The sequence below is a fragment of the Pelophylax lessonae genome (genome assembly GCF_965119305.1).
Source record: "Pelophylax lessonae genome assembly, chromosome: 7".
In the NCBI taxonomy this organism is placed as follows: Eukaryota; Metazoa; Chordata; class Amphibia; order Anura; family Ranidae; genus Pelophylax; species Pelophylax lessonae.
The window spans coordinates 302,267,493-302,293,891 of NC_138774.1; the positions used below are offsets into that span (position 1 = coordinate 302,267,493).

General features: G+C 51.3%; 1 protein-coding gene across 1 annotated transcript in view; it reads right to left on the reverse strand.

Annotated features, from left to right (window-relative positions):
• Positions 1–3,716: 3,716 nt before the first annotated feature.
• FGF16 (fibroblast growth factor 16) overlaps positions 3,717–26,399 on the reverse strand; it is a 62,781-nt gene continuing 40,098 nt past the window's right edge. The window contains exons 2-3 of the mRNA XM_082264302.1: positions 15,869–15,972; positions 3,717–4,415 (exon numbers count right to left, since the gene is read on the reverse strand). Of these exons, the coding sequence (XP_082120428.1) occupies positions 4,179–4,415; positions 15,869–15,972 (341 nt within the window). The 3' untranslated portion in view covers positions 3,717–4,178. The remainder of the gene's footprint in view (positions 4,416–15,868; positions 15,973–26,399) is intronic.

Consider the following 26,399-nt stretch of genomic DNA (forward strand, 5'->3'; position numbering starts at 1 on the left):
TCACAACCTTGTCTGCAGTAGGGTTGAGGGACATTAGGATTCCTCCCCAGAATTCAACACTGGAGTCAATAAAAATAAACTAATCTGGTGTGTATTTCTCCGAGTCCAATTGGATTCTAATGGCTCCTGAGGGCTCAAGAAGCTCCTTACAGTGATATGTTTGCAAAGAATTGAAAGGCCATTCCCTTAGCTGGGATCATAATGACGCTATATAGGAGCTTTTTTTTTTTTTCTAACACATTTCACCTAAGCAGCCAAAATTTAGGTCAAATTTCCACAGAAATCCAGGAAAGGCAAATTTGAGAATTTTGCAATTAAATCAATTTTGCCATTTTGACTTATTCCTTGTTTAGGATATTTCCAAAGGTCCTCCCCGAATCTTCCGTTTCCTCCAATGATTTGTTCCCAGATTCCCTTCTGTAAGCCATGATTAATCTCCCCTTCCTTGCTGTATTACGTTGAGCGGATCTTGGGATCTACATTGCCCGGAATGTCAGCAGTTTCGGTGAATGTGTGTGTGGAAGATCTTTCCAGCCATTACTAAGCTGGGGGTGCTAATAATATTGTCATGGATTTCGTTGATCAGACTGCAGCTAATGGCTCCCACAGCTTCTAGTCATTGGGTTAATGCTGGTGAACAGATTCAGTGATAGCTCACGTTCGTTGAGAATTTTAAATGTGGATTTTTAGCACAACTTGATTTTCGATTAAACAATTTATAAAAAAAAGTCAAGAAGATAATTGAATTGCTTTTTCAAAGAAACGTATACACTATATGGCCAAAAGTGTGAACATCCCACTCCATTTTTAAGGGGAAGGTTCTAGCTGCCCTCACGCATAACAGGTGCAAAATCAAGCGCATTGCTATGCAAGGTGACTGTTAAAGCGGCCATAGATGGTTCAAATCTCGGCTGAGATTCAAACCATGTATGGCCAGACTGAATGTACCTAAGTTGATCGATCAAATAGGGTACAACCAGCCTGTGGGTTTACATGTGAATATTAGTTAACGGCTAGCAACCACTGTGTTCACCCAGCGGGGACGGTTCCCCCCCACCAGAAGAACACAATGGCTCCACAGGAGGGATCCCCCCCATCTACACTGACTGTGTTGATGAGGGAATAGAGTGCTCCTCAACCCGTGGTTGCAGGAAAGAAATTTGCTCCCTCTATGGTTGGCCCTAGTAGACAATTGTACTCTTCCAGCCTTGTGGTAACAGTTTGGTGAAGACCCTTTTTCTGTTACAGCATGACTGCCCCCCCCCCCCCCCTGCGTACAAAGCCAGCTCCATAAAGTCATGGTGTGACCAGGTTGGTGTGGAGGAACTTCAGTGTCCTGCACAGAACCCTGACCTCATCCCTACTCCTAGAAGATCTTTGGTATAAGGTCTTCTCTTCCATCATCAGGGGGTGGGGGTTTTGATCTTAAAGGTGGTATGAGTAGGTGTTGCCTCCGTCCCTATATCTTGAAGAAAAAAGGGGGTTTTCTTGGTGTCTCAGGCCAAGGAAATGGGACTTTATGGGCCATAAAGTCCCATTTCCTTAGCCTGAGACACCAAGAAAACCCCCTTTTTCCCCTTCCATCATCAGTACCTTTTCTTAACCTTATGGAACACCTTTAGGTTGAGGCCTTCCCAAAATGTTTCAGTATGTTTGAGGTCATAGAGGAACTTGAGTGTCCTGCACAGACCTCTGACCTCATACCTACTGACAGGGCTCGTGCTACCACTAGGCAAACTAGGCAGCCACCTAGGGCGCACTGCCACCCCTAGGGCGCACTGCCACCCCTAGGGCGCAGCCATGGCCAGTGCCCCATTCCTCACCTGTCACCTTTTCATCCCCAGGGGAGGTCACCTCTAGAGAGGGGGCACTTTGTATATGAAGGGGTGTGCAGGGTTAAAGGGGGGCAGTGTGTGCAGGAAGGGGGGTGTAGGGTTAAAGGGAGGCAGTGTGTGCAGGAAGGGGGTGTAGGGTTAAAGGGGGGGCATTGTGTGCAGGAAGGGGGTATAGCATTAAAGAAGGGCAGTGTGTGAAGGAAGGGGGGAAGGGGCAATGTGTGTAAGAACGGGTGGGTAGGGTTAAAGGTGGGGCACTTTGTATATGAAGGGGTGTGCAGGGTTAAGGGGGGGCAGTGTGTAAATGAAGGGGGTGTAGGGTTAAAGGGGGGCAGTGTGTATATGAAGGGGGTGTAGGATTAAAGGGGGGCAGTGTGTGTATATGAAGGGGGTGTAGGATTAAAGGGGGGCAGTGTGTGTATATGAAGGGGGTGTAGGGTTAAAGGGGGGCAGTGTGTGCAGGAAGGGGGGGTGTGTAGGATTAAAGGGGGGCAGTGTGTATATGAAAGGGGTGTAGGGTTAAAGGGAGGCAGTGTGTAAATGAAGGGGGTGCAGGATTAAAGGGAGGCAGTGTGTATATGAAGGGGTGTAGGGTTAAAGGGGGCAGTGTGTGCAGGAAGGGGGTGTAGGATTAAAGGGGGCAGTGTGTATATGAAGGGGGTGTAGGGTTAAAGGGGGGGCAGTGTGTATATGAAGGGGGTGTGGGGTTAAAGGGGGGCAGTGTGTGCAGGAAGGGGGGGTGTGTAGGATTAAAGGGGGGCAGTGTGTATATGAAAGGGGTGTAGGGTTAAAGGGGGGGCAGTGTGTATATGAAGGGGGTGTAGGATTAAAGGGGGGCAGTGTATACAGGAAGGGGAGAAAAGGGGGAAAGGGGAGGCATTATGTACAGGAAAGGGAGGCAATGTGTACAGTTTTTTTTTTTTTTTTGGGGGGGGGGAGGGGGTGCTAGGAGCTGGTTTTGCCTAGGGTGCAAAATAGTCTAGCACCGGCTCTGCCTACTGATCACCTTTGGGATGAATTAGAACAGTGGTTCCCAACTCCGGTCCTCGGGACCCACCAACAGGCCAGGTTTGCAAGATAACTAAATTACATCACAGGTGATCTAATTTGCTGCTCAGTGATTGCAGTATTCTAGTCTGCATCCCCCAAGGTAATACTTAAAATCTGGCCTGTTAGTGGGTCCCGAGGACCGGAATTGAGAACCACTGAATTAGAACACTGATAGTGAGTCAGGTTTTCGTATCCTACATCGGTTTCTGACCTCACAAAGGAGCACAAATTCCCACAGACACCCTCTAAGATCTTGTAATGGTGCGATCAGTTTGGGGTGGAGGAACTTAAGTGTCCCCAAATCTACTGAACACCTTTGGGATGAATTGGAATGGTGATAGTTATGCAAGACCTTTTTTTGTGGGGCTCAACATGAGGCCTGATACGTGAGCCAGGTCTTCTCACCCAACATCAGTACCTGACCTCATAATTAGGTCTTGTGGCATAATCTTGTGGCAAGCTTGCCCAGAGGAGTGACGCATGGTATAGTTACAAAGGGGGGCAACTTCATAAAAATGTCCATGCAAGGAGGGGCAACTCCATCCAAAATCCTGTGGAAAGTCTTCCCAGAAGAGTGGAGGATGGTGTAGCCACAAAGGGGATCAGTTCAATATTATTGGCCATGGGGAGGGGGGGGGGGCCTCAACTTGATGGTCATAGGAAGAGGGGAGCTCGGTATTAACGGCAATGGGGGGGGGGGGGTAATTTGTGATCCATATTAACAGTCATGATTTTGAAATGGGTTATCCAACAAACCCACACAAGTGTGATGGTGGGATGTCCGGAAACCTATGGCCATATAGTGTGTATAAATATATAGAAGTATTCTCTCAGACTCCGAAACAGAATCTCCCTTTTTAATTTTTCTGCTTTCAACTAAAAAGGCCGAATTTGTGATCCCCTTTGATAACGCTCTCTTACATTCAAGCACAGTACCATTACTCTCAGCTTAAAGTCCCCAGACACAGATGGAGCAGCAAACTCCGTACTTCTGCCGTACTGGAGACTTTAACTCCACCAACGTCAGGAATGGTTATTAGTATTGGGTTCCAGAGACAGGCAACCAGTGGTATACATTTGATGGTCGAGAATGGTACAAAGTACCTATTGTCTTATTACTATTTACAAAAGTAAATGTCTTCTTAATATAAAAAAGTGGTCTATATTCCGAAGGCCCTCCCCCACTCATCTACGTCACAACCCTCGGACATTTCAGAAGGAATGTGATTTCAGCCAAGTAGTATTGTCACCAGCTCTCCAGTCATGTACATTGCAGTCCACAGTCCGTCACCATCACCTATAATGGAAGAGGTCTCTGTACATGACTGGTATTTTCGAGGGCTCCACTGGTCTCGGGAGGAAATGGGTGAACTTTTGGTGTCTCTTAGTCCTGTATCCGTCTCTTGGGGAACCGTCTTTATTTAAGGCCACATAGAACTGTCTCTCTGAGTTGTACAAGGTGGATGCGTAGGTGTTGTACCAGTTTTCTTCAAATTGTTCCCGGAAGACGCATTCTCTGTTCAGCTTTTTCTGTTAAATAGAAGAAGAAAAAAAACAGGTGAGGTTCAGTTCTGAATGCGAGAGTCCGGAATCCGAGTCCAGCATTGTTTTGTTCTAAGGCTACATGTACACGGGACGTTTTATGAAGTCCTTTCAACGCTGGAACTTCACAGCTACAGAACGCCCGTTTTTTGCAAAACACATCTGGAGACCCTCCCAAATACCCACAATGCAACAGAAATATATGTTTTTCAGCCATTTTCATTTGAATGAATATATATATATATATATATATATATATATATATATACCCCTAACCCAAAATCTGCATAGTTGGGTCACCCTGGCATGGCAAAGTCAGGTCACCCTAAACTCCGGTCACCCTGGCATGGCAGAGTGGGGTCACCCTGGCATGGCAGAGTGGGGTCACCCTGACATGGCAGAGTGGGGTCACCCTGGCATGGCAGAGTCAGGTCACCCTAAACTCCGGTCACCCTGACATGGCAGAGTGGGATCATGCAGCTGCCATGCCAGGGTGACCCAACTATGCAGATTTTGGGTTAGGGGTATACATATATATATACATACATACATACATACAGTATATATATATATATATATATATATATATATATATATATATATATATATATATATTCATTCAAATGAAAATGGCTGAAAAACATATATTTCTGTTGCATTGTGGGTATTTGGGAGGGTCTCCAGATGTGTTTTGCAAAAAACGCATCTGAATGCAAACGCCACTAAACGCGTGCAAACGCGACACAACGAGCGTTTTTAACGTCGTTCTGTAGCTGTCAAGTTCCAGCGTTCAAAGGACTTTTTAAGACGTCCCGTGTCCATTGTAGCCTAACTCACTTTACAGGAGAAAGGTCCCACAGCTTAGTGAATGAGATTGGAGGTCTACTGACTTCCATCATCCAATCATGTCACCTCATTCACTGAGCTCCAGAAATACTCGGCCCAGCTTTCATATCTTACATACTTAGTCAGGTTAATAGAAGACAGAAGTCCATCCAGTTCAACCAATAAAATGTAAAAATAAAAATCATAAAATCCCTCCATAGCCGCAGCTGATCAGAGGAAAGCAAAAAACCCCCAGCAAAGCATGATCCAAAAAATCCTTCCTGATCCCCCGAGATCGGATATTCCCGGGATCAACATTATCTATAAATGTTAGGAATGTTGGCCATAACATGACTTTTAATGTCATTTTAAATGTTCAGCCACTGGGGGGGGCGACACTGAATGTTGGCCAGAGATACCACCTGAGTACCTGGAGGACTCCTAGACACCTCCACCTGGACATCTCCCCTCCCCTTCAGTCTGGTGTATGGAGAACCCAATAAAGAAATGACATTGTGTGTCGCCAGCAGGGGGCGTGACCCCTTCAGATGTAAAAGTCTATCAGATGGCAGACACTCTAGAACAAGGGTCTCCAAACTTTCTAAATAAGGGGCGGAGCTAAGCTGGGCTGTGACTAATGAGATTAGATAATGCCTCAGGCTTGGTGGTCAGTGGGAGTGAAAAAAAAATTACACAGCACCCCTGTGGTATGGAGGAGAAATAGCACCCCACTCATCACACAGGTTAATGGGAGGCATAGTGCCCCATCATTGGTGTCAGTGGGAGGAATAGTGTCCCATCATTGGTATCAGTGGGAGGAATAGTGTCCCATCATTGGTGTCACTGGGAGGAATAGTGTCCCATCATTGGTGTCACTGGGAGGAATAGTGTCCCATCATTGGTGTCAGTGGGAGGAATAGTGCCCCATCATTGGTATCAGTGGGAGGAATAGTGTCCCATCATTGGTGTCACTGGGAGGAATAGTGTCCCATCATTGGTGTCACTGGGAGGAATAGTGTCCCATCATTGGTGTCACTGGGAGGAATAGTGTCCCATCATTGGTGTCAGTGGGAGGAATAGTGCCCCATCATTGGTGTCAGTGGGAGGAATAGTGTCCCATCATTGGTGTCAGTGGGAGGAATAGTGCCCCATCATTGGTGTCAGTGGGAGGAATAGTGCCCCATCATTGGTGTCAGTGGGAGGAATAGTGTCCCATCATTGGTGTCAGTGGGAGGAATAGTACCCCATCATTGGTGTCAGTGGGAGGAATAGTGCTCCATCATTGGTGTCAGTGGGAGGAATAGTACCCCATCATTGGTGTCAGTGGGAGGAATAGTGCCCCATAATTGGTGTCAGTGGGAGGAATAGTGCCCCATCATTGGTGTCAGTTGGAGGAATAGTACCCCATCATTGGTGTCAGTGGGAGGAATAGTACCCCATCATTGGTGTCAGTGGGAGGAATAGTACCCCATCATTGGTGTCAGTGGGAGGAATAGTGCCCCATAATTGGTGTCAGTGGGAGGAATAGTACCCCATCATTGGTGTCAGTGGGAGGAATAGTGCCCCATAATTGGTGTCAGTGGGAGGAATAGGGGCACAGTCATGCTGGAACAGAAAAGGGTCTTCACCAAACTGTTACCACAAGGCTGGAGGAGTACCATTGTCTCCAATGTCTTTATCTGATGGAGGATTGGAGGATTACCAGGACCCTTCACTGGAGACACCTGAACTCCATCATTTTGAGAGAAGGAGGGGCACAGGCTTTTGACCATATAGGATTTGGTGAGATGTGATGGGCAGAGGTTCACATACTTTTACCCCTACAGTGAGGGTATTTTGTATCCTTCTATTACGGGGGGGGGGGGATTTCTCTTCTTATTGGTTGTATTGGCCATAACTGACCCCCATATAAGAAGTAAATCCAATGGTAGCCAGACACATCCCGGCACCTTAGGGAAAGGAGTTCCATGGGAGACCAAGGAATATTTGGGGATAATTCCCCCGTGCTGGCACAGCGAAGGTTAACCATCTGGGATGTTGGCGGCGGGGTAGAAATCCTTGACTTTTTCCTTCGGATCCGGAATGTTTTTCTTTCAGCGTTGCTAATTGTGTCTTTGATCATTTTAATAGGAAAATCTCCACCTGTACGCAGATTTCTGAAGATTGTTCCCTTATGCCTTGGCACAGACAAATCTGTGTTTTCAGCATGAATTTTACAGCTTTGACATAAAAGAAGTTGGCTTCATGTGACAAATCGCAGGGCCGAGGGAAGAGAAACATCAAATGACTTCCATATGTAGAGAGCGAGCGAGTAAAGAGCCCAGGCGGAATATCGCACAGCGCCTCCGCCACATTCTTCTCCTCTATGGAAGGGAGGAATTCTACTCAACACCTTACACTGCCCCGGGTCACAAACCTCTACCATCCCCCGGGGTCACCCCTTAACTGCCGCATGGAACCACTAATGAGGAGAAAACATGGAAAGGCCAAGGAATCCCAACCAATAGAATCTCACAGAATCACAACCACTAAAACCCCAACCAATAGAATCTCACAGAATCACAACCACTAAAACCCCAACCAATAGAATCCCAACCAATAGAATCTCATAGAATCCCAACCAATAGAATCTCAGAGAATCCCAACCACGAAAATCCCAGTCAATAGAATCCCAACCAATAGAATCTCAGAGAATCAAAACCAATAGAATCCCAACCAATAAAATCCCAACCAATAGAATCACAACCAGTAAAATCCCAACCAATAGAATCTTAACCAACTGAATCTCCCAGAATCCCAACCAGTAAAATCCCAACCAACAGAATCCCAACCAATAGAATCCCAACCAGTAAAATCCCAACCAATAGAATCTCAGGGAATCACAACCAGTAAAATCCCAACCAATTGAATTTCACAGAATTCAAACCAGTAAAATCCCAACCAATAGAATTTCACAGATCCCCCAACCAGTAGCATCTCAAAGAATCCAAACCAATAGAATGCCACAGAATCCCAACCAATAGAATCTCATGGAAGTGTGGATACTGGGTGACACCATTTATGTGGATAATGCCATAGACTGACTAATATTATTATTGAGAAGACTTGATAAAAAACATGGACAGTCCATGGAATCCCAACCAGTTGAATTTCATTGGGATTCAGGGTGACCCCATTTATGGACAGATTGTTGAGGCGCCGTTATCTGTAAGGATGGAGCGGGGGTTGGGATTGTGTTGAGTATTTTTAGACATCGCTATTTTTGCGGTAATAGAAATAATATTCACACATTGCAAAGTCTATGAAAGATTATTATTGTCCCACCGAGTGCCGTGCCAGATTTATACTCACCCCGGTCAGCTCTCCCTCCCCCCACCCCACTCCCTACCCTCCATAGGCCTTCTTATCACACCAATCCCACTGCAGTGCTCTGTGCCAGCAGAGCTGAGTAACAGCCACACCCCTCATCAAAAGTGTCCTGTATTGTAGGGAGGGGTCAGGTCTGACCGGGGTTCAGATGTCCTCCAAACTCACCCCACAGCCAGACTCACCTCCTCCCCCCCCAGATTCACCCACCCTCCCCAGCCAGACTCACATCCCCACCCCCCAGCCAGACTCACCCCCCCAAGCCAGACTCACATCCCCCCCAGCCAGACTCACCCCCCCCCAGATTCACCCACCCTCCCCAGCCAGACTCACATCCCCCCCAGCCAGACTCACCCCACCAGCCAGACTCACACCCCCCCCAGTCGGACTCACATCCCCCCCAGCCAGACTCACATCCCCCCCAGCCAGACTCGCATCCCCCCCAGCCAGACTCACATGCCCCCCCAGCCAGACTCACATGCCCCCCCAGCCAGACTCACATGCCCCCCCAGACGGACTCACATCCCCCCCAGCCAGACTCACATCCCCCCCAGCCAGACTCACCCCACCAGCCAGACTCACACCCCCCCCCAGACGGACTCACATCCCCCAGTCAGACTCACATCCCCCCAGCCAGACTCACATCCCCCCCAGCCAGACTCACATCCCCCCCAGCCAGACTCACATCCCCCCCCAGCCAGACTCACATCCCCCCCCAGCCAGACTCACATCCCCCCCCAGACGGACTCACATCCCCCCAGACGGACTCACACCCCCAGAAAAAACTCACCCCACAGCCAGACTCAACCCCCCCCCCAGATTCACCCACCCTCCCCAGCAAGACTCCCATCCCCCCAGCCAGACTCACATCCCCACACCTCAGCCAGACTCACCCCCCCCAAGCCAGACTCACCCCCCCAAACCAGACTCACCCCCCCAAGCCAGACTCACATCCCCCACCAGCCAGACTCACACCCCCCAGACGGACTCACACCCCCAGAAAAAAACTCACCCCACAGCCAGACTCACGTCCCCCCCAGCCAGACTCCCATCCCCCCCTAGCCAGGCTCACACCCAGCCAGACTCACACCCCCCAGCCAGACTGAGCCCCCCAGCCAGACTGACCCGGTCAGCTCTCCCTCCCCCACCCCACTCCCTACCCTCCATAGGCCTTCTTATCACACCAATCCCACTGCAGTGCTCTGTGCCAGCAGAGCTGAGTAACAGCCACACCCCTCATCAAAAGTGTCCTGTATTGTAGGGAGGGGTCAGGTCTGACCGGGGTTCAGATGTCCTCCAAACTCACCCCACAGCCAGACTCACCTCCCCCCCCCCCCCAGATTCACCCACCCTCCCCAGCCAGACTCCCACCCTCCCCAGCCAGACTCACATCCCCCCCCCAGACGGACTCACATCCCCCCAGTCAGACTCGAATCCCCCCCCAGATGGACTCACACCCCCAGAAAAAACTCACCCCACAGCCAGACTCAACCCCCCCCCCCCCAGATTCACCCACCCCCCTCCCCAGCAAGACTCCCATCCCCCCAGCCAGACTCGCATCCCCACACCTCAGCCAGACTCACCCCCCCAAGCCAGACTCACCCCCCCCCAAACCAGACTCACCCCCCCAAGCCAGACTCGTATCCCCCACCAGCCAGACTCGCACCCCCAGAAAAAAACTCACCCCACAGCCAGACTCGCGTCCCCCCCTAGCCAGGCTCACACCCAGCCAGACTCACACCCCCCAGCCAGACTGATCCCCCCCAGCCAGACTGATCCCCCCCAGCCAGACTCACACCCCGCCCCCCCCCCCCCCCCAGCCAAACTCAAGCTCCTATTTAGTCCAATGAGCTGGGGGCTGAGTCATTTCAGCTCTGTAAACAAAGAATGACCCAGCAGGCAGCTTATTGGACTAAAAAAAGGGGCTTTAGTCTGGGGGGGGGGAGGAGTTTGGCGGACACCTGCTGATTGTTGAGTGCTCTAGGTCAGACTCAGAACAGAGAACGTCTCTCTGATCGCTCTTCTCTACCTGGGACACATTTGGACTGTAAGGGGTTAACTTCATCCCGAGTTTGGATTGAACCAGCTGCAGAGCGCGGCTCCAATCACCCAATTTCCAGATTCTCAGGCCCCGGGGGCGCGGGGTGGGGGTGGGGCCTCTCTGTGTAACCTAATTACTGCAGCTTATCAGGGAAAGTGATCAGGATTTATTATAATGAAGGAATGCGATTATCACAAATCATCAGAAAGTGAAATGAGGGCGCGACTGCGGCGATCCCAACCGGAGAGCTTTATATAGTAATGGCGGTTCCACTGGAAGATTTACCCCCCTTCATGACCAGGACATTCTGCGTTACTTTGACTGACAATTACGTGATCCTGAGACGCTGTACCCAAATATCATTTCAGTCATTTTTTTCCCACAAACAGAGCTTTCTTTTGGTGATATTTCATCACCTCTGCGATTTTTATTTTTTGTGTTATAAACAAAAAAAGAGCGAAAATTCTGAAAAAAACAACAATATTTTTTACTTTCTGCTATAAAACTTCCAAAAAAAAATCAAATTTCTTCATCAATTTCCCTCAATCTGTATTCTCCTACAAATCCCAATATCTGTATATTGATTTCACAAAAGGTATATACAGCATCTACAAACTATGGGATATATACAGTGAGGGGAAAAAGTATGTGACCCCCTGCTGATTTTGTAGGTTTGTCCGCTGACATAGAAATGATCAGTCTATAATTTTATTGGTCGGTTTATTTTACCAATGAGAGACGGAATAACAAAAATATCCAGAAAAACGCATTTCAAAAAAGTTATAAATTGATTTGCATTTGATGAGTGAAATAAATATTTGACCCCTTAGTAGTTGGTGGAGAAACCCTTGTTGGCCAATCACAGAGGTCAGACGTTTCTTGTAGTTGGGGTCACAGAGGTCAGACGTTTCTTGTAGTTGGGGTCACAGAGGTCAGACGTTTCTTGTAGTTGGGGGGTCACAGAGATCAGACGTTTCTTGTAGATGGAAGCACAGAGGTCAGACGTTTCTTGTAGATGGGAAGCACAGAGGTCAGACGTTTCTTGTAGATGGAAGCACAGAGGTCAGACGTTTCTTGTAGTTGGGGGTCACAGAGGTCAGACGTTTCTTGTAGTTGGGGTCACAGAGGTCAGACGTTTCTTGTAGTTGGAAGCACAGAGGTCAGACGTTTCTTGTAGTTGGAAGCACAGAGGTCAGACGTTTCTTGTAGTTGGGAAGCACAGAGGTCAGACGTTTCTTGTAGTTGGGGGTCACAGAGGTCAGACGTTTCTTGTAGATGGAAGCACAGAGGTCAGACGTTTCTTGTAGTTGAGGTCACAGAGGTCAGACGTTTCTTGTAGTTGGAAGCACAGAGGTCAGACGTTTCTTGTAGTTGGGAAGCACAGAGGTCAGACGTTTCTTGTAGTTGGAAGCACAGAGGTCAGACGTTTCTTGTAGTTGGGAAGCACAGAGGTCAGACGTTTCTTGTAGTTGGGGGTCACAGAGGTCAGACGTTTCATGTAGTTGGAAGCACAGAGGTCAGACGTTTCTTGTAGTTGGGAAGCACAGAGGTCAGACGTTTCTTGTAGTTGGAAGCACAGAGGTCAGACGTTTCTTGTAGTTGGGAAGCACAGAGGTCAGACGTTTCTTGTAGTTGGAAGCACAGAGGTCAGACGTTTCTTGTAGTTGGGAGCACAGAGGTCAGACGTTTCTTGTAGTTGGGGTCACAGAGGTCAGACGTTTCTTGTAGTTGGGGTCACAGAGGTCAGACGTTTCTTGTAGTTGGAAGCACAGAGGTCAGACGTTTCTTGTAGTTGGGGGTCACAGAGGTCAGACGTTTCTTGTAGTTGGGGTCACAGAGGTCAGACGTTTCTTGTAGTTGGGGTCACAGAGGTCAGATGTTTCTTGTAGTTGGAAGCACAGAGGTCAGACGTTTCTTGTAGTTGGGAAGCACAGAGGTCAGACGTTTCTTGTAGTTGGGAAGCACAGAGGTCAGACGTTTCTTGTAGTTGGGGGTCACAGAGGTCAGACGTTTCTTGTAGTTGGAAGCACAGAGGTCAGACGTTTCTTGTAGTTGGGAAGCACAGAGGTCAGACGTTTCTTGTAGTTGGGAAGCACAGAGGTCAGACGTTTCTTGTAGTTGGGGGTCACAGAGGTCAGACGTTTCTTGTAGTTGGGGGTCACAGAGGTCAGACGTTTCTTGTAGTTGGGGTCACAGAGGTCAGATGTTTCTTGTAGTTGGGGGGTCACAGAGGTCAGACGTTTCTTGTAGATGGAAGCACAGAGGTCAGACGTTTCTTGTAGTTGGAAGCACAGAGGTCAGATGTTTCTTGTAGTTGGGAGCACAGAGGTCAGACGTTTCTTGTAGTTGGGGGGGTCACAGAGGTCAGACGTTTCTTGTAGTTGGAAGCACAGAGGTCAGACGTTTCTTGTAGTTGGGGGTCACAGAGGTCAGACGTTTCTTGTAGTTGGGGGTCACAGAGGTCAGACGTTTCTTGTAGTTGGGGGGTCACAGAGGTCAGACGTTTCTTGTAGTTGGGGGTCACAGAGGTCAGACGTTTCTTGTAGTTGGGGTCACAGAGGTCAGACGTTTCTTGTAGTTGGGAGTCACAGAGGTCAGACGTTTCTTGTAGTTGGGGTCACAGAGGTCAGACGTTTCTTGTAGTTGGGAGGTCAGAGTTCACAGAGGTCAGACGTTTCTTGTAGTTGGGAAGCACAGAGGTCAGACGTTTCTTGTAGTTGGGAGCACAGAGGTCAGACGTTTCTTGTAGTTGGGGGGTCACAGAGGTCAGACGTTTCTTGTAGTTGGGGGGTCACAGAGGTCAGACGTTTCTTGTAGTTGGGAGCACAGAGGTCAGACGTTTCTTGTAGTTGGGGGGTCACAGAGGTCAGACGTTTCTTGTAGTTGGGGGGTCACAGAGGTCAGACGTTTCTTGTAGTTGGGAGCACAGAGGTCAGACGTTTCTTGTAGTTGGGGGGTCACAGAGGTCAGACGTTTCTTGTAGTTGGGGTCACAGAGGTTAGACGTTTCTTGTAGTTGGGAGCATAGAGGTCAGACGTTTCTTGTAGTTGGGGGGTCACAGAGGTCAGACGTTTCTTGTAGTTGGGGGGTCACAGAGGTCAGACGTTTCTTGTAGTTGGGGGGTCACAGAGGTCAGACGTTTCTTGTAGTTGGGGGGTCACAGAGGTCAGACGTTTCTTGTAGTTGGGGGTCACAGAGGTCAGACGTTTCTTGTAGTTGGGGGTCACAGAGGTCAGACGTTTCTTGTAGTTGGGGGGTCACAGAGGTCAGACGTTTCTTGTAGTTGGGGTCACAGAGGTCAGACGTTTCTTGTAGTTGGGGGTCACAGAGGTCAGACGTTTCTTGTAGTTGGGGGGTCACAGAGGTCAGACGTTTCTTGTAGTTGGGGGTCACAGAGGTCAGACGTTTCTTGTAGTTGGGGGTCACAGAAGTCAGACGTTTCTTGTAGTTGGGGTCACAGAGGTCAGAGGTCACAGAGGTCAGATGTTTATTGTAGTTGGGGTCACAGGTCAGAGGTCACAGAGGTCAGACTTTTCTTGTAGTTGGGGGGTCACAGAGGTCAGACGTTTCTTGTAGTTGGGGTCACAGAGGTCAGACGTTTCTTGTAGTTGGGGGTCACAGAGGTCAGACGTTTCTTGTAGTTGGCCTCCAGGTTTGCACACATCTCAGGAGGGATTTTCTCCTCTCTGCAGATCCTCTCCAAGTCATTGAGGTTTGGATGCTGACGTTTGGTAACTCAAATCTTCAGCTCCCTCCACATATTTTCTATAGGATGAAGGTCTGGAGACTGGGGCCACTCCAGGACCTTAATGTGCTTCTTCTTGAGCCACTCCTTTGTTGCCTTGGCCGTGTGTTTTGGGTCATTGTCATGCTGGAAGACCCATCCATGACCCATTTTCAATGCCCTGGCTGAGGGAAGGAGGATCTCACCCAAGATTTGATGGTACATGGCCCCGTCCATCGTCCCATTGATGCGGTGAAGTTGTCCCCTTAGCAGAAAAACACCCCCAAAGCATAATGTTTCCTCCTCCATGTATGACGGTGGGGGATGGGGTTCTTGGGGTCATAGGCAGAATTCCTCCTCCTACAAACACGGTGAGTTGAGTTGATGCCAAAGAGCTAAATTTTGATCTCATCTGACCCCAGCACTTTCCCCCAGTTCTCCTCTGAATCATTCAGATGTTCATTAGCAGACATCAGTTGGGCTGTACCATGTGATTTCCTGAGCAGGAGGACCTTGCGGGTGCTGCAGGATTTCAGTCCTCCATGGGGTAGTGTGTTACCAATTGTTTTCTTGGTGACGATGGTCCCAGCTGAGATCATTGAGAAGATTCTCCTGTGTAGTTCTGGGCTGATTCCTCACCGTTCTCCATCATCATTGAACCTCCATGAGATGAGATCTTCCATGGAGCCCCAGACTGAGGAGACTGACAGTTATTTTCTGTTTCTTCCAACCAACTGTTGTCTCCTCTCACCAAGCTGCTTGGCGATGGTCTTGTAGCCATTCCAGCCTTGTGTAGGTCTCCAATCTTCTCCCTGACATCCTTGGACAGCTCTTTGGTCTTGGCTATGGTGAAGAGATTGGAATCTGATTGGTTGGTTCTGTGGACAGGTGTCTTCTATACAGGTAACAAGCTGAGATTAGGAGCACTCCCTGTAAGAGAATCCTCCTAATCTCAGCTTGTTACCTGTATAGAAGACACCTGGGAGCCAGAAATCTCACTGGTAAAATAAACCGACCAATAAAATTATAGACTGATCATTTCTTTGTCAGCGGGCAAACGTACAAAATCAGCAGGGGATCACATACTTTTTCCCCTCACTGTACACTATGTTGTGAAAAGTATTGGGACGCCGGCCTTTACACAAACATGAACTTTAATGGCCTCCCAGTCTTAGTCCGTAGGGTTCAATATTGGGTTGGCCCATCCTTTGCAGCTATAACAGCTTCAAATCTTCTGGGAAGGCCGTCCACAAGGTTTAGGAGTGTCTATGGGAATGTTTGATTCTGGATATTGGATGAGAAGGCCTGGCTCGCAGTCTCTGCTCTAATTCATCCCAAAGGTGTTCTATCGGGTTGAGGTCAGGACTCTGTGCAGGCCAATCACATTCCTTCACCCCAAACTCACTCATCCATGTCTTTATGGACCTATTTCCACTTTTCTAGCATTACATTCATTTCTAGGAAGTTTAGAAAATGTAACCTTACCGACCCATACAGCTCGCCTCGCTCGTTCATTCCCAGGTAGAGACCGGAGTCCACACCGCGGATACTGACCAGACCCACCGCTAGGCTGATGAATTCCAAAATTCCTAAAAGACAATGAAATGGATACAATGAGCCGACAGAAAATACAGAGAAAACATTTATTATCCATCATTCATTCATAACCTTTATTATCCATCATTCATTCATAACCTTTATTATCCATCATTCATTCATAACCTTTATTATCCATCATTCATTCATAACCTTTATGATGTCACTCATCCCTCATACAGAGAAGCTGAAGCGGCTCGGTGATCTCAGATCCTAAAAAAGGAGATCTAGAACCCTAAAATGTGTCGGCTGACAACTTCTAATTCTCAGGTTTGAAATTAATACCCATGAAGAACGAGGGGACCCCTGACCCTCCTCCTCTGTAGACGGCAGAAGTCTCTCTATGGCTCTATGGAGAACACAGGGACCCCTGAGCCTCCTCCTCTGCAGACGGGAGAGGTCTCTCTATGGAGAACACGGGGACCCCTGACCCTCCTCCTCTGCAGATGGAAGAGGTCTCCCTATGGGGGACCCCTGACCCTCCTCCTCTGCAGACGGGAGAGGTCTCTATGGGGGACATGGGGAACCCTGAGCCTCATCCTCCGCAGACGGAAGAGGTCTCTCTATGGGGGACACGGGGACTCCTGACCCTCCTCTGTAGATGGTAGAGGTCTCTCTATGGAGAACACGGGGACGCCTGACCCTCCTCCTCTGCAGACGGTAGAGGTCTCTCTATGGGGGACACGGGGACTCCTGACCCTCCTCCTCTGCAGACGGGAGAGGTCTCTATGGGGGACATGGGGAACCCTGAGCCTCATCCTCTGCAGACGGAAGAGGTCTCTCTATGGGGGACACGGGGACTCCTGACCCTCCTCTGTAGATGGTAGAGGTCTCTCTATGGAGAACACGGGGACGCCTGACCCTCCTCCTCTGCAGACGGGAGAGGTCTCTCTATGGGGGACACGGGGACTCCTGACCCTCCTCCTCTGCAGACGGAAGAGGTCTCTCTAAGGGGGACACGGGGACTCCTGACCCTCCTCCTCTGTAGACGGTAGAGGTCTCTCTATGGGGGACACGGGGACCCCTGACCCTCCTCCTCTGCAGATGGGAGAGGTCTCTCTATGGGGGACACGGGGACCCCTGACCCTCCTCCTCTGTAGATGGGAGAGGTCTCTCTATGGGGAACACGGGGACTCCTGACCCTCCTCCTCTGTAGACGGTAGAGGTCTCTCTATGGGGGACACGGGGACCCCTGACCATCCTCCTCTGCAGACGGTCGAGGTCTCTCTATGGGGGACACGGGGACTCCTGACCCTCCTCCTCTGCAGACGGTAGAGGTCTCTCTATGGGGGACACGGGGACCCCTGACCCTCCTCCTCTGCAGACGGTAGAGGTCTCTCTATGGGGGACACGGGGACCCCTGACCCTCCTCCTCTGCAGACGGGAGAGGTCTCTATGGGGGACATGGGGAACCCTGAGCCTCATCCTCCGCAGACGGAAGAGGTCTCTCTATGGGGGACACGGGGACCCCTGACCCTCCTCCTCTGCAGACGGTAGAGGTCTCTCTATGGGGGACACGGGGACTCCTGACCCTCCTCCTCTGCAGACGGAAGAGGTCTCTCTAAGGGGGACACGGGGACTCCTGACCCTCCTCCTCTGTAGACGGTAGAGGTCTCTCTATGGGGGACACGGGGACCCCTGACCCTCCTCCTCTGCAGATGGGAGAGGTCTCTCTATGGGGGACACGGGGACCCCTGACCCTCCTCCTCTGCAGATGGGAGAGGTCTACCTATGGGGGACACGGGAACCCCTGACCCTCCTCCTCTGTAGATGGGAGAGGTCTCTCTATGGGGAACACGGGGACTCCTGACCCTCCTCCTCTGTAGACGGTAGAGGTCTCTCTATGGGGGACACGGGGACCCCTGACCCTCCTCCTCTGCAGACGGTAGAGGTCTCTCTATGGGGGACACGGGGACCCCTGACCCTCCTCCTCTGCAGACGGTAGAGGTCTCTCTATGGGGGACACGGGGACTCCTGACCCTCCTCCTCTGCAGACGGTAGAGGTCTCTCTATGGGGGACACGGGGACCCCTGACCCTCCTCCTCTGTAGATGGGAGAGGTCTCTCTATGGGGGACACGGGGACCCCTGACCCTCCTCCTCTGTAGATGGGAGAGGTCTCTCTATGGGGAACACGGGGACTCCTGACCCTCCTCCTCTGTAGACGGTAGAGGTCTCTCTATGGGGGACACGGGGACCCCTGACCCTCCTCCTCTGCAGACGGTAGAGGTCTCTCTATGGGGAACACGGGGACTCCTGACCCTCCTCCTCTGTAGATGGTAGAGGTCTCTCTATGGGGGACACGGGGACCCCTGACCATCCTCCTCTGCAGACGGTCGAGGTCTCTCTATGGGGGACACGGGGACTCCTGACCCTCCTCCTCTGCAGACGGTAGAGGTCTCTCTATGGGGGACACGGGGACCCCTGACCCTCCTCCTCTGCAGACGGTAGAGGTCTCTCTATGGGGAACACGGGGACCCCTGACCATCCTCCTCTGCAGACGGTAGAGGTCTCTCTATGGGGGACACGGGGACCCCTGACCATCCTCCTCTGCAGACGGTCGAGGTCTCTCTATGGGGGACACGGGGACTCCTGACCCTCCTCCTCTGCAGACGGTAGAGGTCTCTCTATGGGGGACACGGGGACCCCTGACCCTCCTCCTCTGCAGACGGTAGAGGTCTCTCTATGGGGGACACGGGGACTCCTGACCCTCCTCCTCTGCAGACGGTAGAGGTCTCTCTATGGGGGACACGGGGACCCCTGACCCTCCTCCTCTGTAGATGGGAGAGGTCTCTCTATGGGGGACACGGGGACCCCTGACCCTCCTCCTCTGTAGATGGGAGAGGTCTCTCTATGGAGGACACGGGGACCCCTGACCCTCCTCCTCTGTAGATGGGAGAGGTCTCTCTATGGGGAACACGGGGACTCCTGACCCTCCTCCTCTGTAGACGGTAGAGGTCTCTCTATGGGGGACACGGGGACCCCTGACCCTCCTCCTCTGCAGACGGTAGAGGTCTCTCTATGGGGGACACGGGGACTCCTGACCCTCCTCCTCTGCAGACGGTAGAGGTCTCTCTATGGGGGACACGGGGACCCCTGACCCTCCTCCTCTGCAGATGGGAGAGGTCTCTCTATGGAGGACACGGGGACCCCTGACCCTCCTCCTCTGTAGATGGGAGAGGTCTCTCTATGGAGAACACGGGGAACCCTGACCCTCCTCCTCTGCAGACGGTAAAGGTCTCTCTATGGAGAACATGGGGACCCCTGACCATCCTCCTCTACAGATGGGAGAGGTCTCCCTATGGGGGACACGGGGACCCCTGACCCTCCTCCTCTGCAGACAGAAGAGGTCTCTCTATGGGGGTCATAGGGACACCTGACCCTCTTTCTTTGCAGATGGGAGAGGTCTCTCTATGGGGACCCCTAAGCCTCCACCTCTGCAGCTCGAAGAGGTCTCCTTATGGGGGACACTGGGACCCCTGACCCTCCTCCTCTGCAGACGGTAGAGGTCTCTCTATGGAGAACACGGGGACCCCTGACCCTCCTCCTCTGCAGACGGCAGAGGTCTCTCTATGGGGAACACGGTGACCCCTGACCCTCCTCCTCTGCAGACGGCAGAGGTCTCTATGGGGGTCATAGGGACACCTGACCCTCCTCCTCTGCAGATGGGAGAGGTCTCTCTATGGTGAACACGGGGACCCCTAAGCCTCCACCTCTGCAGATGGGAGAGGTCTCTCTATGGTGAACACAGGGACCCCTAAGCCTCCACCTCTGCAGATGGAAGAGGTCTCCTTATGGAGAACACGGGGACCCCTGAGCCTCCTCCTCTGCAGATGGAAGAGGTCTCTCTATGGGGGTCATAGGGACACCTGGCCCTCTTTCTTTGCAGATGGGAGAGGTCTCTCTATGGGGCCACGGGGACCCCTAAGCCTCCACCTCTGCAGATGGAAGAGGTCTCCTTATGGGGGACACGGGGACCCCTGACCCTCCTCCTCTGCAGACCGTAGAGGTCACCTCTATGGAGAACATAGGGACCCCTGACCCTCCTCCTCTGCAGATGGAAGAGGTCTCTCAATGGGGGTCATAGGGACACCTGACCCTCCTCCTCTGCAGACGGCAGAGGTCTCTCTATGGGGTACACGGGGACCCCTGAGCCTCCTCCTCTGCAGACAGTAGAGGTCTCTCTATGGGGAACACGGGGACCCCTAAGCCTCCACCTCTGCAGCTCGAAGAGGTCTCCTTATGGGGGACACAGGGACCCCTGACCCTCCTCCTCTGCAGACGGTAGAGGTCTCTCTATGGAGAACACGGGGACCCCTGACCCTCCTCCTCTGCAGACGGTAGAGGTCTCTCTATGGGGGACACGGGGACCCCTGACCCTCCTCCTCTGCAGACGGCAGAGGTCTCTCTATGGGGAACACGGGGACCCCTGACCCTCCTCCTCTGCAGACGGTAGAGGTCTCTCTATGGGGGACACGGGGACCCCTGACCCTCCTCCTCTGCAGACGGCAGAGGTCTCTCTATGGAGAACACGGGGACCCCTGACCCTCCTCCTCTGCAGATGGGAGAGGTCTCTCTATGGTGAACACGGGGACCCCTAAGCCTCCACCTCTGCAGATGGAAGAGGTCTCCTTATGGAGAACACGGGGACCCCTGACCCTCCTCCTCTGCAGACCGTAGAGGTCTCCCTATGGGGGACACGGGGACCCCTGACCCTCCTCCTCTGCAGACAGAAGAGGCCTGCCTATGGGGGACACGGGGACCCCTGACCCTCCTCCTCTGCAGACAGAAGAGGCCTGCCTATGGGGGACACGGGGACCCCTGAGCCTCCTCCTCTGCAGATAGAAGAGGTCTCTCTATGGGGGTCATAGGGACACCTGGCCCTCTTTCTTTGCAGATGGGAGAGGTCTCTCTATGGGGCCACGGGGACCCCTAAGCCTCCACCTCTGCAGATGGAAGAGGTCTCCTTATGGGGGACATGGGGACCCCTGACCCTCCTCCTCTGCAGACCATAGAGGTCACCTCTATGGAGAACATAGGGACCCCTGACCCTCCTCCTCTGCAGATGGAAGAGGTCTCTCAATGGGGGTCATAGGGACACCTGGCCCTCTTTCTCTGCAGACGGCAGAGGTCTCTCTATGGGGTACACGGGGACCCCTGAGCCTCCTCCTCTGCAGACAGTAGAGGTCTCTCTATGGGGGACACGGGGACCACTAAGCCTCCACCTCTGCAGATATAAGAGGTCTCCCTATGGGGGACACAGGGACCCCTGAACCTCCTACTCTGCAGACAGTAGAGGTCTCTCTATAGGGGGACACGGGGGCCCCTAAGCCTCCACCTCTACAGATAGAAGAGGTCTCCCTATGGGGGACACGGGGACCCCTGAGCCTCCTCCTCTGCAGACAGAAGAGGTCTCCCTATGGAGAACACTGGGACCCCTGAGCCTCCTCCTCTGCAGACAGAAGAGGTCTCCCTATGGAGAACACAGGGACCCCTGAGCCTCCTCCTCTGCAGACGGTAGAGGTCTCTCTATGGAGGACACGGGGACCCCTGAGCCTCCTCCTCTGCAGACGGTAGAGGTCTCTCTATGGAGAACACGGGGACCCCTGAGCCTCCTCCTCTGCAGACGGTAGAGGTCTCTCTATGGAGAACACGGGGACCCCTGAGCCTCCTCCTCTGCAGACGGTAGAGGTCTCTCTATGGGGGACACGGGGACCCCTGACCCTCCTCCTCTGCAGACAGAAGAGGTCTCTCTATGGGGGTCATAGGGACACCTGACCCTCTTTCTTTGCAGATGGGAGAGGTCTCTCTATGGGGCCACGGGGACCCCTAAGCCTCCACCTCTGCAGATGGAAGAGGTCTCCTTATGGGGGACCCCTGACCCTCCTCCTCTGCAGATGGTAGAGGTCTCTCTATGGGGGTCATAGGGACCCTCCTCTGCAGACGATGGGGAATGTTTGTAACAAGATCTATTTTTCCCTCTTAGGGACTTTTTATTCAATGTACAAAGCTTTATAGTAAAAGGCAAAGTGTGCCGATCTTTATTCTAATACAGAACAGAATAAAACAATATAAGATTACAGCACAGCTGCCATTAGTAGACATGTACAGCATAACAGGATATGTTGCTCGGGATACCCAATCGTCCTTGGTCAACCATTATTATCTTCCATGTTATTCAGCTTTCTCTACATTGATGTTAAACCAGGACAGAGCCGACGCGTTTCGGAGAGAACTCTTTCCTCAGGGAAACAAAGGGTATACCATATCTACAATATTATCAAATATACATTGTAAGATCCATAGAGACTCACAATGTGCTGTACAGAAAACAAACTCATCCATAAAAACAACAAATAGAGTCGCCGCCATCAGAGTCGCCGCCACTGGAAACAAAGCGGACTTTTATATGTGGCATTCTAGCACTTCTATTCTATGCGATTTATAGGCAGCTTTGTTCATTTTTGTTTCATTTATAGAAATGCAGCCTGCCTAGGACCGCCCACTTCTTCAGGCTGACACCCGCCCATCAAGGCATTTTCACATTTGCATAACTCCTCCCACTGCTTACATCAGGACTGAGGGTTCTGGAGAGGAGTACTGAAGCATGGTGCTGGGATGTTTTCAGGAAGCCACACCATATTACCAAAAGTATTGGGACACCTGCCTTACTCTCACACCAGATCTTTAATGACATCCCAGTCTTAGTCTGTAGGGTTCAATATTGAGTTGGCTCCGCCCTTTGCAGCTATAACAGCTTCAACTCTTCTGGGAAGGCCGTCCACAAGGTTTAGGAGTGTCTATGGGAATGTTTCACCATTCTTCCACAAGCGATTTTGTGCAATCAGAAGGCCTGGCTTTTAGTCTCCGCTCTAATTCATCCCAAAGGTGTTTTATCGGGTTGAGGTCAGGACACTGTGCAGGCCAATCAAGTTCCTCCACCCCAAACTCACTCATCCATGTCTTTATGGACCTTGCTTTGTGCACTGGTCCAAATCATTTGGTGGAGGGGGGGATTATGGTGTGGTGGAGGGGGGGATTATGGTGTGGGGGGGAGATTATGGTGTGGGGGTTGTTTTTCAGGGGTGGAGCTTGGCCCCTTAGTTCCAGTGAAGGGAACTCTTAAGGCGTCAGCATACCAAGATATTATAGACAATTTCATGCTCCCAACATTGTGGGAGGAGTTTGGGGATGGCCCCTCCCTGTTCTAACATGACTGCCCACCAGTGCACAAAGCAAGGTCCATAAGGACATGGATGAGTGAGTTTGGGGTGGAGGAACTTGACTGGCCTGCACAGTGTCCTGACCTCAACCCGATAGAACACCTTTGGGATGAATTAGAGCAGAGATTGCGAGCCAGGCCTTTTTGTCCACATCAATGCCTGACCTCACACATGCTCTTCTGGAAGAATGGTGAAACCTTCCCATAGACACTCCTAAACCTTGTGGACAGCCTTCCCAGAAGAGCTGAAGCTGTTATAGCTGCAAAGGGCGGAGCCAACTCAATATTGAACCCTACGAACTAAGACTGGGGGGTCATTAAAGGTCATGTGTGTGTAACGGCAGGCGTCCCAATACTTTTGATAATATAGTGTACGTACAGCCCCCTGCTAGCCCCTCCCACCAGCCATGATCACCCCTCATTGCAGAGAGAAGCTCAGAGTGATGACATCGAAGGTATAAAGTAGAGAATGGAAAGGTTTTATGTAATCCTTTGATTAGAATGTTGATGAGGATGAGAACAGAGCCTGCGGAGAATCATGTTCTGTGCCGGCACATCTGGTTTGTAGCCGGTAATCAGGAGATGATATCTCGCTTGCCTCTGGTGAAGATCTGAGAATGATATGAAGAGGAAAATTCCGATTCCTTACATAACATATAGAAGCTTGTATACATTGTATCAGGTCAGATCCATAAAGGAGTCGGGGGATGGGCACCACCATGGGTCTAATAAGGGGCGAAGGATGGGAATCCTATGAGGACTTGTAAAGGGGCGGCGCAGTGTTCAGCACTTCTGTCACTCACATCTGCATGGAGTTTGTATGTGGTTTCCTCTTGGCTCTGAAGAGATGCACACGGTCCCATCATTGTAATACATTGGCTGTTACTATTTCCCTCCACATCTGGACCTTGATAAATCAGCGGCGTTTGCTCTCCCTCTCGGGGGATTATGGGAAAAGTCAGACATTCTGGAACATAAAATCATCCAGACAGGAAGGATGGGGTGAGGAGGACAAGTGAGCAGGCGACTCCCAGCTGATGTGCCCCAAGGTGGATGTCCTGTAATTACTGAGTATGGCGCGCTGCACATGTGCCCTCCAGTGAGTACTTTGTACTAATTAAAGAGCATGACTAGAGAACAGCGGAGATCGAACATTCCTTCGCCGACACATGCACAACAATTTCTACTCCCAGCCGCCATCATGACTTCCCGCGTTCCCCAACTGGTCACCCACTTCTCCTCTGTACCGTGGAGGGAAGATTCCGGTCTGTGCCCTCTCGTCATCCAGGATTTGGATTCCCAAGTGTAGAAGAAATTCATAAATGAGGACAAATCTGCAATTTTCCCACCAAAAATATGTCGCTGGGCGAATCACAGGTCTGACTTCAAGACTTGGGAAAACGCCTTTCAGTGGCTTGCAATCGATACTTTGGAGGATCTTCCATTGAATTCCATGGATGGCATGGAGGGATCGGGCATTGAATTCCATGGATGGCATGGAGGGATCGGGCATTGAATTCCATGGATGGCATGGAGGGATCGGGAATTGAACTCCATGAATGGCATGGAGGGATCGGGCATTGAACTCCATGGATGGCATGGAGGGATTGGGCATTGAATTCCATGGATGGCATGGAGGGATCGGGCATTGAACTCCATGGATGGCATGGAGGGATCGGGCATTGAACTCCATGGATGGCATGGAGGGATCGGGCATTGAACTCCATGGATGGCATGGAGGGATCGGGCATTGAACTCCATGAATGGCATGGAGGGATCGGGAATTGAACTCCATGAATGGCATGGAGGGATCAGGCATTGAACTCCATGGATGGCATGGAGGGATCAGGCATTGAACTCCATGAATGGCATGGAGGGATCGGGAATTGAACTCCATGGATGGCATGGAGGGATCAGGCATTGGACTCCATGGATGGCATGGAGGGATCGGGCATTGTAAATTTAGGTAAGTACAGTACTTACCACTAAGTTCTAGAATTATCCACCCAACGTGATTCTAAAGAACTTTAAGAGGAAAATACAGTCACTAGTGGGGCTAAAAATGGATCATTAAGGGATCAAACCTGGGATGATGGCAACTACTACAAAGGATACCCAGAGTATTCAGTAGAAGACCCGGGCACTCAGTAGGAGATCTGGGGTTAGGGTTAGGGCCTGGAATACTCTGTAGGAGACCTGGGGTTAGGGTTAGGGCCTAGAACACTCTGTAGCAGACCTGGGGTTAGGGTTAGGGCCTAGGGCACTCTGTAGCAGACTTGGAGTTAGGGTTAGGGCCTAGGACACTCTGTAGGAGACCTGGGGTTAGGGTTAGGGCCTGGAATACTCTGTAGGAGACCTGGGGTTAGGGTTAGGTCCTAGGGCACTCTGTAGGAGACCTGGGGTTAGGGGATAGGGCACTCTGTAGGAGACCTGGGGTTAGGGTTAGGGCCTGGAGTACTCTGTAGGAGACCTGGGGTTAGGGCATAGGGCACTCTGTAGCAGACCTGGGGTTAGGGCCTGGGGCACTTTGTAGGAGAGCTGGGGTTTGGCTACTTTGAGAAGTAAGAGGGGGAGAGGACCTTGGGCATGCAGTAGGAGACCTGGAGTTAGGGCCTGCGGCACTCAGTAGGAGACCTGGAGTTAGGGCACTTTGAGAAGAGAGAGGACCTTGGACATGCAGTTGGAGACCAAGGGTTAGGGTTAGTACCTGGGGCACTCTGTACGAGAGCTGGGGTTAGGGCACTTTGGGAAGTGAGAGGACCTCGGGCATGCAGTAGGAGACCTGGGGTTATGGTTAGGGCCAGGAACTGGGGCACTCAGTAAGAGACTTGGGGTTAGGGTTAGGGCCAGGGGCATAATGTAGGAGAGCTGGGGTTAGGGTATCTTGAGAAGTTAGAGGACCTCGGGCATGAAGTAGAAGACCTGGGTTTAGAGTTTGTGGCACTCAGTAGGAGACCTGGGGTTGGGGTACTTTGAGAAGTGAGAGGGGGAGAGGACCTTGGGCATGCAGTAGGAGACCTGGAGTTAGGGCCTGCGGCACTCAGTAGGAGACCTGGAGTTAGGGCACTTTGAGAAGAGAGAGGACCTTGGACATGCAGTTGGAGACCAAGGGTTAGGGTTAGTACCTGGGGCACTCTGTACGAGAGCTGGGGTTAGAGCACTTTGGGAAGTGAGAGGACCTCGGGCATGCAGTAGGAGAC